This window comes from Rattus rattus, chromosome 2 (assembly GCF_011064425.1).
Source record: "Rattus rattus isolate New Zealand chromosome 2, Rrattus_CSIRO_v1, whole genome shotgun sequence".
NCBI classification, from domain to species: domain Eukaryota; kingdom Metazoa; phylum Chordata; class Mammalia; order Rodentia; family Muridae; genus Rattus; species Rattus rattus.
In genome coordinates, this window is record NC_046155.1 from 6934281 (window position 1) to 6949544 (window position 15264).

Here is a 15264-nt window from a genome sequence, read left to right on the forward strand (position 1 = left end):
CATGTCTCAAAAAACCAAATCCAAACCAACCAACACCAACAACACACACACACACACACACACACACACACACACACACACACACACACACGAACTCGGACATCAGTGCTGATACATACACCTTCATGATTCTACTCAACGCAACTAGAGTCACGACTGCGTGCCTTTAAAAACCTTAAGAATTACCTTCGTATGCATGATGGCTGTTATGGGAATGTGTGCTATGAATGTATGTGAAAATCAGAGGACAACCTTGTAAAGTTTGCTTTGTCCATCCACTTTACGTGACTTCTGGGAATTGAACTCAGGCCCCCAGGCTTAAAGGGAAGTGCCTTTATCTAGCAATCAATCCTGCTGGCCTTCTGCTCCTTGTTATCTCCTGAGAACCTCCTTCCCCGTAGTCCTACTGTCTCCAAGGGGCTCTTCATGTCTCATCACCCACAGCCTCTGGTCGCGGTGGCCTGGCTATCTCCCTGCAATGACAGAGTCCCCAGAGCCTGCAGATTTGCCCTTCCACGTCCTTCCTGCCATTGTATCACACACACTAAAACCTGTCTGGACAGGCAATTCCCTCCCAGCCTGTCCCCCAACCCTGAATGAGAACTGCAACCTGGGACTGTTTTCCTGGGGCTCACTTGTTTGTCTAGCAGTGGGCCTCTGCTCCCACAGAACCACCCTGGGATGTCCTATCAAGTACAGATGTTCACACTGCTGTCTCTGTACCCCAGAATGCTGACCCACCTCAACTTCTACCCACTGTCAGGGCTCCTGTACCATGTGTCAGGGACCCAGAGGTACAAAAGGCAAAGTGTCCAACAGTTTCTTTCTCCACAAAGAATTTTTATTTGGGCTTGTCAGAACCACTGTGCTCACTAGGGTCTGTGGCTCAGAACCTGCTGACAGAGGTCATAGGCCAAACCAGGAAGGGATACCAGGGCACCGTGGGTCGCTGCTTTGCCTCTGCTGGGGTAGCTCCTCTTCCAGAGGGTCTGGAGAAGTGGGTTCCTTTTCTGGGAAAAGATCTGGGAAAGTGAAGGTCTGCCCGTGGGCCTGGGGAGAGAAATAGGGGCTTAATTGAGAGGCTAGCCTTCCAATCACACTCAGGGACTCACTGCTGGGCTGCTAATGATCCCGGACCCTGGATGACAGACAACAGGAAGATGAGCTGCCGTGTCTCTAGGCAGGGTTCCTGCTGGGAAAACAAACACCTTGCCGGCCAGCCCTTCAACCTTTATCTATCACCAACAGGCTACAACCAGGACAATGGCCCTTTTCAAGGACATTGTCTCTTTACGGGGGTCTGTACCAACCCAGGGCTCATTAAATGCAGTCCAGCAAAGGCCCATTCACCAGGCGGCTGCCGGTGGAACTGGGGGCAGGAACTAGGAGCAGAAAAACAGGACACAAATGACGTCTGGTGCCATGCTAAAAACTTTTTCCATCCAAAATATCTAAAGGCCTTCAGCCACATTAAAGGCCGCCCTCCTCTAGGCTCCAAACTTGGCAAATAAAATGCACACAACGTACACAGAAACCTACATACGCAGCAGTCTATAAATCAAGCCTGGCTTTGCAAATTAACTGCTTTTACGTCTTTCACTAGAAGTTCAGTGTGTCAGTACGGCCGAGCCCCAGCCTGAGGCCCCAAGCACATGGGCCAGAAACAGTGAAGGCCCTGGGAAGGAGAAGGAAGCCATTTCTGCAAGGCTCTAGAGGCTCACTTAGGCTGCTGCTAACATCTCCAAGATAAGAGGTTAGGGGTACACAGAGCCAACCTTGAGGCAGAGGCCCCTCCTGCCATCCCCTCTTGTCTCAGAGGTAGACAGATACGGAATTCTGGATCTGAGACCTTAGTAAGTTCTGTCAGAGATGTGCACCTTGGGGCTGGGCAGGTAGCTTAGTTGGTAGTTTTGCCTAGCACCCATGAGGCCCGGGATTTGAGCTCCACTACTACCTAAAACTTGGTGCTGTTCAAGCCTGTGTCCTAGCACAGGGGAGGGAGGAGGAGGCACAAGGATCAAAAATTGAAAGTCATCCTTGGTTACACAAGGCGCTCAAAGATAGCCAGTGCTACTGGGGACGGTGTTTCAAAGGTAAAATGGGGGAGGCAGAAGTCCCTAAGCAGAGCCGACTGCCCATCCAGAATTGACTGCTAGCTTTGATGGCAAAACAACAGCTTAAGGTCCAGAGATAAAGACAGATGCAAGGGGCTAGGGGCGGATTTCGAAAGAGATGTGAGGGACCTGCATCACCATCTATGGGTACCAGTATGAAGACTTATCTCTAAGAGATAATTGCTTCATACTTTTGAAAAAATGTAGCCACCCACCCTCTAAGGAGGGAGAGCCGGTTTTGAGGGGCCCAAGGCAGGAAAGGAAAAAAGGCCAGGGGAAAAGTGGAGAAGCCAGTCCTGACTCCAGTAATCCTAGGGGCCCCACGGGCCATTGTTGGGCTGGACTGTGCCTGCCCGTAGCATTTACTCTGGAGCCGAGGGCTCATGGCCTGTGTGCACCACTCAGTCAAACGCCATCCTGTGTAAACATGGTCAATGCTCTTTTTGTTGTGTGGGGACTGAGAGCTTGCTAGGGCTCCCTCCCCACCAGACCAAAAAGATGTTTATCAGGTTCTCAGAAGAAAAATGTGGTCGCCCACCACGTGGGACCCGCCTTTCCCCTTCCACACTCACAATGAGCTGCCTCTCTCTCCCTCTCTCTCTCTCCCCTCTCTCTCTCTCTCTCTCTGGTTGCCCCTTCCTGAACCTCACAATGCAGTTACCAAAAGCCCCCCACCCATAAAAGACAAACTAAAAAGACAAAGACAGCCTTTGCAGATACCAGGAAGCCCCAAACACTAACCATTACTAGGCTGGAGCCGAGAAGGAGGCGCGTTACAAAGTTTAATTCTGGTCGAGAAGTCTTGCCTAGTGTGGACATGACGGGTGGCAGCTGCAGCTGCCAGATCTGAGAACTACTGAGTCCAGCTTTCATGAGTGTTGTGGGGATGAGGAGGGGAATGTAGGGGCTCAGATGTCTCAAAAGCTACTTGTAACCATAGCTGTCTCTGAAGTGACTTGTGGCAAATGCCAGCATATGGATGTGGCCCCACAGGCCCTGACAGAGACAGATGGGTGGATTCAACGCCCAGCACACAAACACACACAGCCTTCCGAGGGCCCAGGCCGTCCTTTCCCACCTGCATGGGCTGATTTTATGCACAGCAAATATTAGCCCCCGTTTAGAACAACTGTAGCTCTTTTTTCCAGCAGAGCTGCCTCCCTCACAGGGTCTTTGAACAAACAGCCACGCAGCCCGGAGCGGGTGGGAGGAGCCCATTCTCAATTGCATGACTGCCATCTAGTGGCCTGCTGTGGAGGCTGGGGCTCCCTGGAGGGCTGTTTACACAGAAACTGGAGAAATTGGAGGAAGCCCCCCTGTGGGGTTTGAGCGGTGGGGGGTTAGTTAATGGACCCTGCCAGTGGAGTCTTCCCTGCAACATTCCCAGAGGTCAAAAGGGATTCTGTCCGGAGACTGAGACCAAAGGGCACTTGTGGTTTAAAATTTGGTCTCAACGACAGTGGGTCCAGGGCAGAGGCTCTGAGAAAGTTTGAAAATGTGCCTCTTTCTGGGAAAGTCTGTATCTTGTGAATAAAGACCCAGGCTAGGAGTCCGCTCCCAGCACCCCAGGCAAGGATGTGATGAAGGGGATTTGGCGCCTAGGATCACTATCATGGCTAACAGAAGATTGTGCAGGGTCCATATACCCCAGGGACCTCAACCTTTTCACTGCAATGGGCTCCCAGGGGAATAGACAATCTGCACCAGACCAGGTACCCTCACTGGGCTGTGGCTTTTCACATTCACACTGTAATTTTTTTGTTTTCTCCAAACACAGGTAACCAAGGCGTGGGCTTGTAGCACAAAATAAGGAATGGGTCTACTGAGGTCTACATAAGTGCTCTACGGAGGTGCACTAGGACCTGGGCTCCTCCTGCCCCAGGTCTGGGTCCCGGTGAGGTAGAATGCATTGCACAAACAGCCCCAGGACACAGCTGATGACAGTGAGCAGAAACAGAGCCGGTCTCACTCACCAGCTGCACGTAGGCCACTTTGTAGTCCGGTTTCTTGATCCTCACATTCTTATGGTCCCTCCTCCTGTTGGAGCCTGTAAGGGGACAGCAGACCAGACCCTGCCTTAACTTCAGCCCCCCCCCCGATCAGCCTCCAAATCTAGGAACCATTTTCTAGTAAGGCACAGTATATCAAACAGGAGTTTCAAATGGCAGGCTGAACACCAGAAAAGGGTCTCAGGTAGACATCCCAGTAGAGCTGCTAAAACCAATTTCTCTGATTAAGTGAAAATGGTCTTTGAGCCAGCTGGTGGGGACACAAACCTTTAATACCAGTACTCGGGGGCAGAGGCAGGCAGATCTCTGAGTTTGAGGGCAGCCTGGTCTACAGACTGAGTTCCAGGACAGCCAGGGTTACACAGAAAAACTCTGTCACCGGAAACCAAAACAATGACCCCCCAAAAAAAAAAAAAAAAAAAGTTTTTTGAAAACTGAAATGACAACAAGATTTAAAAAGAACAAAAGGGATTTCTTTGCTCTCTGGTGAAATGTTGATTCTCTAGGAAGGGCATTTCTAGGAGGGTAGCACCAATCTGCCACTGATGGGTGGGCTATGTTAGGATCTACTACAGGAGGAGACTGTGGAGGCCCACTAGAGACCAGCCCAGGGTAAGAAAGTGGTTCAAAGGAACAGGGGACATTTCAGGGTCACAGCTAAAAGTGCTGGGGACCTTCAATGAGCTACAAGAGGCTGGGCACAGACTTCTACCAAGGGGTCCCTATGACTCTGGCAAGTCACCCAAGCCCCTCAGGCCTTTGTTTCTCCTCATGGAGAGTCTGAGGACAACATGAAGTAGGCAAGGGGCTATATCCTGGTGGCAAGCCACCAACACAGGTACCCACCATGCTGTACCCGTGTGCGCACAGCAGCCACAGGAACGTTGTAAATCTGCTCAAGGTAATTTCGAAGGTCCACCCTGGTCATCCTGGATGAGACAGAAAGAAAACAAGTCTTAGCTAAGCCTAGATAAAAAGACAGATATCTCACCCAAGGATAAGGGTGAAAGTCCAAGAAGCAGCTGTGGCCAGGTGAGGCCGGCGCCAGTGCTGTCCTTTCCAGATAAAAAGATAAGTTAGAGCAATGAGGGTCTCATTCCATCAGAACTGTTTACTTGGTTGGTCTTCTCCACCTGGATCCTTGGTCATCACCTGGAGCCGGCTGGGCTCACCCTGATAAAATGTAAGATATCAGGCCTGTAGTCAGGCCTGGGCCCCTACCTGTAACTAAAGACTTGCCCCTGGGGGTCTATGAGTCACTTGCTGCCACAGCGGCCTCTTTGGTGGACAAAGCCCATGGTGGCTTTCAGCACAACCCTGGCGCCATAAGTTTCTGTGTATGTCTGTAAAGTCAAAGAGACCCTAACCCAGCTTCTACCGGGATCTGCTCCTGCCCCCCACCCCAACTCCTACCCTTCTGTCCCAGCTGAGCTGGTCCCTGAGGATTTTAGGAGTCAGAGAAGCACGGGCAGATGGGGTTGCACTGCACCTTCCTTAAAAGGGGGTACACTGAAGTGAGCAGCGCGAGGTGAGGAACTCGGAGCTAACACACTAGAAGCTCTGCAAATCTCAGCATGCTCCAACCCAGCCTCCGGGGACTCCTTTCCTGGGAAAAGGATGGAGGCAAGAATTCAACAAATCTCAGGCTTTCTGCTAAGCTTTCCCCAGGTGGAGGGCGAGCCAGGAAGCCAGCCAAGAGCACGCTTACTCTTTGGCTGCCTGAAGCTCTGCAAACACCAGGCCCCTCCACCATCCGCTGAGCAAGCAAAGTGGCCCCAGGTCTTTCCACCACAGGAAAAGCCTGGCCCTGGGAGCAGAGCTAAAAAACAGGACAGGGCCCACATCCTGGAGGTCACTCCCCAGCCCCTGAACTCCTCTGGGGCTTACTTACTCCATGGGGATCCGGAATTGCACTGTATCTTCAGGCTGTGCGGTACCAGGCCGCACCAACTGAATGAAGAAGTTAGTTCGAAACACACGGAGCTGGGGGCCGCCCAGCTGGTAGAGGGGGTACCTGCTCGGGAGAAATTAGGGGATTAGGATCACATAGACAGTGAGGTAGGCTCATGTGTCCACTCACACCAGTGGGGTCAAGGCAGGCTGGGGCAGTTATACAGAGGACCTGTCCCTAATGCATGGTTTCATCAGTGCCGGAGCAAGCAGCTTTCCTAGTCCTTAGCCACCCTTCTGGGGTTCCAGGGTCACTGACACTGCAGCTCACCTATAGAAAGGGCAAAAAGGCAGCTAAAACAAAGAAACAAACAAAAACAGGAACTGAGGCTCATAGCTGTGGTAGCAGAACAATAGTCCCAGCTTGTGAAATTTTAAGAACAAGGAAGGGGGGACCTCATAAACAGGGCCGTGGTGGTACTCGGCTTGGAGATAACACCTCTTCCAAAGCCCTACTAATTCCTGCTTCTGGGTGTTTCCATGGCTAGCCCGAGTACTCTCCCACCCAGCATAGAAAAACCCGTGCTCCTTGAGAGAGAGGAAAACAGGCTGGGAACTGGAGAACACAGTGTTTCCAACATGATGCTCCGAGCTGGCAATGCCTCACTCGAGTCCTAAAACTACCCAAACAAGCAAGATTTGGGGGTAGCCACTGTTTCCCACCATGATCAGGCCTGTAGGCAAAGCAGAATCTCTGCTTGGTGGTCTTGCACACCTCCCTGCCCACCTGAGTAATCATGGAAGTGGAGGGGAGCAACTCAAGGTCTGTGGGGTTATTAAAAGTGCATAGTTCACGGTCCCCAGGTGGACGGTGGGTACATGGGTCCACCTAGGATCACACAGATAACCAGAGGTATGGCATGTAGGCCAGACCTGGGAGCACCCAGCCCTACGATAGACTGAGCTCCATGCTGATCTAGCTTTGGACAAGTATATTCTGGCTCTATAAGCCCAGGGAACACCACACTGGAAGCACCAGGCTGAGAGCGCCAGGGGACTTTTAGGGCTGAGAAGTTTTAGGTACCTGGCTTTCAGATGACTCCCAAGGTAGCATGGTGGGAGCCTCCGAGGCAGGTCCCACTGCTAAATGTTTGCCAAACTCAGTAGCTCAAGAGCCTACCTAATGACCAAATCCATACATTGTTGGCAGACCATCAGTCTAGAAACTGCCACCAGTGATCTGGCAGAGCCTCCGGAGAGGGCCTTAAAGTCTGTGCCTATAGGAACAGGCAGCCAAGAGGGCAGGAAAGAATAGGGCAGGTTCTGAAGGGGGATATGGAGCCTCTGATTTACACATCCAACTATGGTACCTAAGGGGCTTCATATTATCAGTAGGGCCCAATTGTGGCATAGCATGAAGACAAAATTGGGAAGACCTTCCTTAGGATAGAAAAGGGGAGCAATGTTCACTAAAACCCCTAGTCTCTGAGTCTTTGGGACTAGGACCTGAGGTCGGAAGCCCTGAGACCACACTGAAGTCGTGAACTATTGGCAGACTTCCCTTCTCCCTAGATCTGCCCTTGCCCACAAACTTTACCCACAAGACTGCCAGGCGCATCCAAGCCTGGTAATTCCCCTTGGAAAACTTGCAGCCTGGTCTTGGTCCCAGGACCCTCCCTGCTCTTCAGTCTTGCTGCTCTTCTGAGGTCTGGGCTTTTAGGGTTCCTTTAACTTCCTCTCTATTTTTTTCACAAGCACCCCAAATAGCATACCTCAAGTGGTACTCTTGGTTCTCTTCTCCTCACTGGGAGCCTGGCTCCCTACTGGTGGATGGTAACTTGTTCCCCAGAAGCTCAGGTCTCATTCCTGTTATCACCCTGCCCTCACCTACCCATCACCCATTCACACATGGCTCCCACTGGCTCCCTGCAAAGCCAGGAGGTGATCACATAAGCTGAACTAGGCTGGCTCTGCCTCACACTGGCCTGGTTTTGAGGTCCCTGGTCTCTCCCAGTCAGAAAGAAACCCCAAGGTTGCCCACCAAGTAATTCCACCAGTCCTCTCCCCATCTGTGAGCAGGGTCCCCCAAATTCCACTTCCACGAGAACCCTCAAAACCGTACTAATGCTCAACCTGGGGCCACCCAACCAGTGGGTCACGTGTTTACTGAACACGTGTTTCCGGCTTAGAAAGTGGGAGGCCAGCACGGCTGGCCACGTGGAGACCAGTGAATGTAGCAACTTTTGGGGGCTTGGGCCAGGGGTCCTCGCAGGCACCGGCCAATCCCGGCTCAGCCCTGGCTGTCTGCCAAATCGGCGGTAGCCGCTGGCTATGATTGACAGCCAGGACACTACGCCGCGGTGGCCCTGCCGCGTGGACCCCGACGGGTTTCCCGCCGTGTGCGGGCCCCTCCGCTTCCGGCCCGGGCCCCGCACCCGCCCGACCTGGGCTAAGCAGCCCGCTTGGCCGAGCCACGACTTTACTCACAACACATTCCGCGCCATGGCAGCCGCACCTCCTGGTCAGGAAGGAGCGACGCCGGCCCGGCACAGCGCCCGCGCTGGCACAGCGCCCCCTCGCTTCCGGAGGCCGCGCTACCCTCTCCCTGCACCGCAGGGCCCCGCACCGTGGGTGTCCCGCAAACCCCACCCCACCCCCAACCACGCACCCACAAACCCCACCCCCACCCGTGCACCGCAAACTGCTTGCGCACCGCCCCCGACACAGTGCACCCCGCCTCTCAGCCTTACACACATTGCACAGCCCCGCCCCTCACCCAGTCCCGCAAAAAGCCCGCGTGCACTCTGTACCCGTTTGCCCCACCCTGACTCGTACACTGCACAGAATCCTGCATACCACTTGGTGTATAGTCTACCTCCCTGCTCCTCAGCCTGTAAGCACCCTACACCCACATGCTTCCCCACCCACAAGGGCACCACACTTTGCCATGAGCAGTCCCGCATCTCCGCACTGCTGGCTGGTGGATTCTACTACTGCCCTATTTCCGGACCCCAACAATGCACGAGCCCACCAAGCACAGTCATACACCCTGTACCCCAAATCTACTCTGTGAATCTAGTCTGTTCCCTTGTTGTAGGTGGCCCAGCAGTACCTTGGTTCCCACTCCCCTTTTTCTGGATTGGACCAAACCACACCATAAGACTCACCAAGGCCTGGCCGGCTAGTCCCCACCCTGTGTTCTACAACCTATCCTTCCTCTAGACTCTGCCAGCTCTTTGTCCCCTTTCCCACAAAAGCACATCAGAGGCTACACCCAGGCCCCATCCCATATAGGACCCTATCCCCCTCAACAATCCAGTCACAGTCTGGCCAACAATCCCTTGGGCAGCAGAGATGGGGAAGGGTGGGGTGGACTGGACCTCCTGTCTGAGGTCTAAAGCCCCTCTCCCAACCAGACTGGGTTGTTTTCCCTCCCAGGCAGGACTCCCAGGACCCCCTCCTTTCTCCTTCCCTCCCTTTCTTGGCTGCCCAGCCACAGTTGCAGCCCAGCAGCCCTGCATACTCCCTGTCCCAGGAGCCCCTGGCCACACCTCCTTCAAGAGGCCACTAACCTCCAAGGCCTCTCTTGCTCACAAGTCCTCAGCCCTGCAGGTCAGAGACCGACTAGCTTGGCCCTAACTGAGGGACCCCTGTCTGTAGTCTTGTCCTGACTTGGTGGTATTGCAGCTCTCTCCCCCTTCCTCCCATGCTCCTCATAGATTCTCTATGCTGCTTTCCAGCTCCTCGGTTCTTGTAGGTTTCTGTCTATACCCGGTGACAACACAGTTGTCTTTGGGGGAAGGAGACATGTGTGGAGATATCAGGCACATTAGAAGAGCCCATAGTGGTGGCTCTGAGAGAAGCATCTGGAGTGACACATTTAATGAGAAAAATGACCATTGGGGTCACCTAGGATGAAGGAATTAAAGGCGAGTGATGAGCACAGATCCCTGCCCACATCTAAGCCTCCTGGGTTGTGATGCAAACTGAGTGTGGTTATGGCCCAGTAGCAGATGATATTAGCCTCTCCTGAATCCTGAGGCCCCTCTCTCTATCTCTCCAGATCAGACTTCCTGGGTTTTCTCCCACTTTTTCCCTCACTCGTTGCTCAGCCTGACTGGACTGCCACAGCAGAGGTCAGTGGCTAAAAGAGGGGATGTGAGGACCAGAGAAATACAGAGTTGTCCTTTCCTTACTAAGGACTGGTGTTAGCCATATTTAAGATGGGCTCAAGGTCATAAGACAAAGCTACCATGCCTGCTAGGGAAGAGACAGTAGACCATGTGGGTCTGGGAGATTAAATTTAGATTCAACAGGCTTGGAAGCAAGCACCTTTACCCAAACTGAGCTGGCTTGCTGGCCAGCTCTAAAATTAAGTGGTTCTGAGACTCCCCCATGTGAAGGAAGCATTCAAGTGTGAAGTGACCTTATATGTGACATATAGCACACATAACTCTGGGAGAAAAAGACTCCCTAAAAGTCGGGCGTACGAAGAAGGTGCTGAGCAGGGAGATGCCACATGGTCCTGGGAGCTGGGGTCCTCATGGCCTGGAAAAGAAAGGGAGAAGGAAAGGGTCCCTTGGGGGGTGATAAGCAACTGATCTTAGGACACATTGTAAAAGGGGACATTATTGCCTCTTCAACTACCTACCTCAAGCCTGTCCCATCAGGGTTCCTCAATTCCCTTCTGGATGAAAGTTTCTGGATGAACGTCAGGTGACTTTGGGACTTCAAGATGGACAGTGTAGGGACTTTGGGACTTCAGGCTAAGGATACACCTGGTCCTCCCAACACGAACACAGGAGTCCCATTCTGGCTCCTCTGTAGTAGTTGTGTCCCCTGAGCAAGCCACATCTCCACCCCATGATAACCACATGTTATGGAGGGCAGCTGTAATCCCAGCACTTGGGAGGTGGAGGAAAGGACGATCAGAAGTGTGAGGCCATCCTTAGCTATGTGGTGAGTTAGAAGCTAGCCTGAACTAATGAGAAACCCAGACACACATGCATGCACACACACACTCGCACACACCTCTTTTCCAATTTGTGGTTAGCCTTTTAGTTTGAAGGTGACCTTCATATAATGACAGGCCATATTTCAGAGGGCATTTGGGTTGGCGTTAACACACATTGCCATCTGAGGTGCCAGCGAAGCATCCTATGGCTCTGTGGGCCTCCCCACCCCTCCACGTGCCTCTGATCTCCAGCCAATGTTTTGCATTTGGGATGTTTGCTGCCTTCGTTTTGTTTTTGTTTGTCTATTTTGTTGTTCTTGTTGTTTTTCCTTCAAGACAGGGTTTCTCTGTGTAACCTTAGCCATCCTGGAATTCACTCTGTAGACCAGTCTGGTCTTGAATTCAGAAACCTGCCTGCTTCTGTCTCCTGAGTGCTGGGATTGAAGGTATGAGCCACCACTGGCAATTTGCTTTCTAATCTTGGATCAGACCTAACAAATCTCATGCTATGCAGAAATTCTCTCTCTTGGTCCCCAGCTTGGCTTCTCAGCCTCCCTGTAGTTATCGCTGGAAGAACCAAATTAGAAATAGTAATAATAATAGTAATAGTAATAATAGTGATAATAATAATAATAATAATAATAATAATAATAATAAATTCCAGCTTGTCAGTTTGTTCTAGAGAATATGCTTTTAGTGCTGTGACCAATAACCCTCTGAATGACCCCAAACCACAAAGACTTTCTCTTGTGTTCTGTGTTCCTATTACTTGTTTGTCAATAGATTTTACATGCTGTATAGGGTACGGGCTCTGTTATTCTTTTATTTCTTTTTCTTTTTCCTTTTTTTTTAATTTAAGTATTCAGTTGTCCTAGACAAGTTTCTTTAAAAGGCCGTTTTTCACTCAGTTGCCTTTGCACCTTGTGTCAAGACTTGGTGACAGCTCAGTGGGTACAGCGCTTGCTGACTCCCTGAATTGGATTCCCAGAACTCACGCGGAGAGAGCCAACTCCCAAGGGTTGGCCTCTGACCTCCACATAAGCACTGTGGCGTGCATACTCTCCATACAAAATAAATAAGTACATGCAATAAAAATGGTTTTTTGTTTTTCCAGAAGTCCTGTGGTGCTCATCTCCGGAGCATCTTGTCCCTTGATCTATTTCAGTGTTTTATACCAGTGCCACCCTGTTTAGAGTTTTAGTTCTCACAATGTAGGCACTCTGATTTTATTGTTCTCGTTCAAGGATGTTTGTGCCGTTTGGGGCCGTTTGCGAGATTCCGTTCACAAAACCATCACCAGTGATGATGTTTACAGGGGACTTGATCTGCAGAACATTGTACGGAAACCCTGGTGCCACCGTAAAGTATGCATGCATTCAAAGATGGGGCCAACGGGAAGTTTTTTAAGAGCAGAAAAAGGGAGCCATTTACGTAAACTCCCGGGGAACAAAGTTCACCTGTCAATCTTGAAGAGCCAGGGGCGGCTTTGGCGCCAGCTCCTTGGTGGAGGTACCCACAGGGTTGTGTTCTGTCCGGAGTACATTGTAGGCATTGCTGCAGGCTGAAAGAATGTTAAAGATAAACTTTGTTGCAGAAATCTGTGCATACGTGCAGAGCTGGTGGGGGTGTGGAATGAGAAGGAATCTCTGGTGGGCCTTCAGAATGTGCCTGAGAAAGTAGTTATCTCGGCCAGGCAGGCAGGAGGTCTTTATTGCTTCCCGGCTCTCAAGTTGTTTGGGCCTGACAAGAACAATTTTATCTCAGTCTCAGCAGGTTTCACCATCGGTTTAAATTTTACAATCTCCAGTTAATTTTTACAAATTCAGGGAGAACTGGGCTGCTTATCAACATGAGCCCCCAGCAGCCCCATTTATCCAAGGATGCCCTTCGGTTCTGTTTTCTGCTTCTCCAGATACCGGTATCTCACACTGTCATAACTATCGCTAGCCGTTGGTGTATTTTTCTATTACTGGAAAATGGCATCTTGAAGATGTCAATGCCAGACCATTCCATGGAGATAAATTTGATCTTGTGTATCCATCTTGTCTCTGGCAACCTTACCAGACCCCCTATTTTCAAATTTTTTCTCAAGATTTTATCAGATAAGATGCCTGCGTTATCTATAAACAAAACCCATTTCAACTTTCTCTTTATGTCAGCAGCCAGATTGCCCATGTGAGCAAGCAACCCCTTTGGAGAAAGCAAGGGGGCACAGTAGGGGTCTGGGGACAGCTATCCCAGACCCCCACTGGTTCTCAGCAGTGGGGAGAGCTGCTTTGGACCTCCCGGAGGGGCCCAGGGAGTTAGTTCTCCACACTGCTGAGAGCTGCTGTTTCCCCCTAAGTAAATCAGGAGTGGATGTTTGCTAAGAGATGATGCTAAGAGATATCAGCTGGGTCGGGTGGGTGGTTTGTAATCCCAACCCTCAAGAAGTATGGAGGCAGGAAGACCCGGCATTTGAGGCTCCTAGGCTGCCTGGTTAGTGCAGCCTGAGCTACAAGAGACTCCGTCTGAAACATCAAAAATGATCACCTTGTGTTTCTCCCTGTTGAGTCCCTCATACAATGGGTCACTCTGGTTTTCCAGTGTCGCAGTAACTGTTCATTAGTTCCACAGTCGATCACCATGCATTAACCCTTTCACGGAGAGTTGGGTTCTGCTGGCTACAATTTTAGTTTTATTTGGGGTTAGGGAGAGGTGGTGCACACTACTGGTTTCTTGTGACTTTGATTTTCTGTGGGATAGTCAGACCTCATGCAGTTGGGAAGTACTCTCTCCTCTTTATTTATCCTTTTAAGAAATGTATATAATGGCTATTATCTCTTCTTTAAATATTTGGTCATATCTTCTAAAGAAGCCACGTGGCCTGAGGGTTTGAGTAGAAAGGCTTGAGCTCTTCTCCTGTGGCTGAGATTTCTCTCCCCCTCCAACCCCCACCCCAGTCACATTGGCCAGAGGTTGATCAATTGTACTGATCCTCTAAGAACCAGGTTTGGGGTTTCTTGGTTTTTCTCATTGCTTTTTCGTTTCTAACAGCCCCCCACCCCCAGCTTCCACTTCCCTGCTGGATCATTTCCCTCCTCCTGCTTCCTTTGGTCTGACTGTTTTTCTTTTTCTGCATTCTGAGATGTGAGAGCTGAGATCCCCGGGTCAAGCCCTTTCTCAGTTTCCCACACAGGCCTTCAGCGACAAACACCCCCCCCCCACGACCAAGGCCTCCTGAGTGGCATTTCTTAGCCCTCAGCGCTGGGGTTCATTTTCCTCCTGTTCAGAACACTCCCCAACTTCCTTGTTTTTTTTTTTTTCCTTGTTTAAAAGTATGTTATTGAGTTTCCAAATACTTGGGTATTTTCCAAGGATCTTTCTGTTATTGATTTATAATTTAATTCCATTATGGTCAAAGCACATACTTTATAGGGCTTGAATCCTTCTCAACCTATTAAGTCTGATGTAAAGGCCCAGAACTCGGTTCGGTGTGGGTATTTTCTACACACTGGGAAGAGCATGCCTGAGAGGGCATGGGTGTCCTGTCACTGTCGACAAGCAAACCTATGTGGCTGTGTGGTCAGGTCCACACAGGATTGCTGACTTTCTGTTAGTTATTGGGAGACAGTAAAGTTTTAGACCACCAGTCCTTGTTCCTCACCCCTGCCCCTCTCTGAAACAAAGTCTTTCTATATAATCCAAGTTGGCCTCACACTCCCCATCCTCCTGCCTCAGCCTCCCCAGTGCTGTGATAGTCAGGGCACACTGGGCACACTGCAGCCTGGCCCAGCTGGGGGCTCTCTTATTCTTCCTTTCAGCTCTCTGAAATTCGTTATTTCTTTTAAACCATTTGTGTCCATGTTTTTTGTTTTTGTTTTTGTTTTTCTTTTTTTCGGAGCTGGGGACCGAACTCAGGGCCTTGCGCTTGCTAGGCAAGCGCTCTACCACTGAGCTAAATCCCCAACCCCTGTGTCCACGTTTAAAACATGGAGGGGGCAGATTTTTTTTTTCAACTTGGCAAGTTTGATCCCCCCTCCCCCCCCTTATTTCTTTGCCAGTGTAAAACAGATTCAGGTTTATTAAACACATTTTATTTTCTTTTAAATTTATCTATTTTCATTTTATTTGTGTGAATGTGTGCCTGTCTTTAGGTCTGTCCACCAAGTGAACACAGGGTCTGCAGAAGCCAGAAAAGGTGTTCCCCTGGGACTGGAATTACAGATGACTGTTAGGTGTCATGTGGGTGCTGGGGTTGGAGCGGAGGTCCTCTGAAAAAGCAGCAAATGCTTTCAACCATTGGGCCAGTCTCTAA

At 50.7% G+C, this 15264-nt stretch overlaps 1 protein-coding gene across 1 annotated transcript; it reads right to left on the reverse strand.

Moving 5' to 3' along the window:
• Nucleotides 1–819: 819 nt before the first annotated feature.
• On the reverse strand, nucleotides 820–8601 carry Mrpl23 (mitochondrial ribosomal protein L23). The gene is made up of 5 exons (XM_032891373.1): nucleotides 8501–8601; nucleotides 6015–6137; nucleotides 4970–5052; nucleotides 4088–4161; nucleotides 820–1050 (listed from the first exon to the last, which is right to left on the reverse strand). The coding sequence occupies exons 1-5, from the start codon at nucleotides 8515–8517 to the stop codon at nucleotides 907–909; spliced, it is 441 nt and encodes a 146-aa protein (XP_032747264.1). The 5' UTR covers nucleotides 8518–8601; the 3' UTR covers nucleotides 820–906.
• Between the last annotated feature and the right edge of the window lie 6663 nt (nucleotides 8602–15264).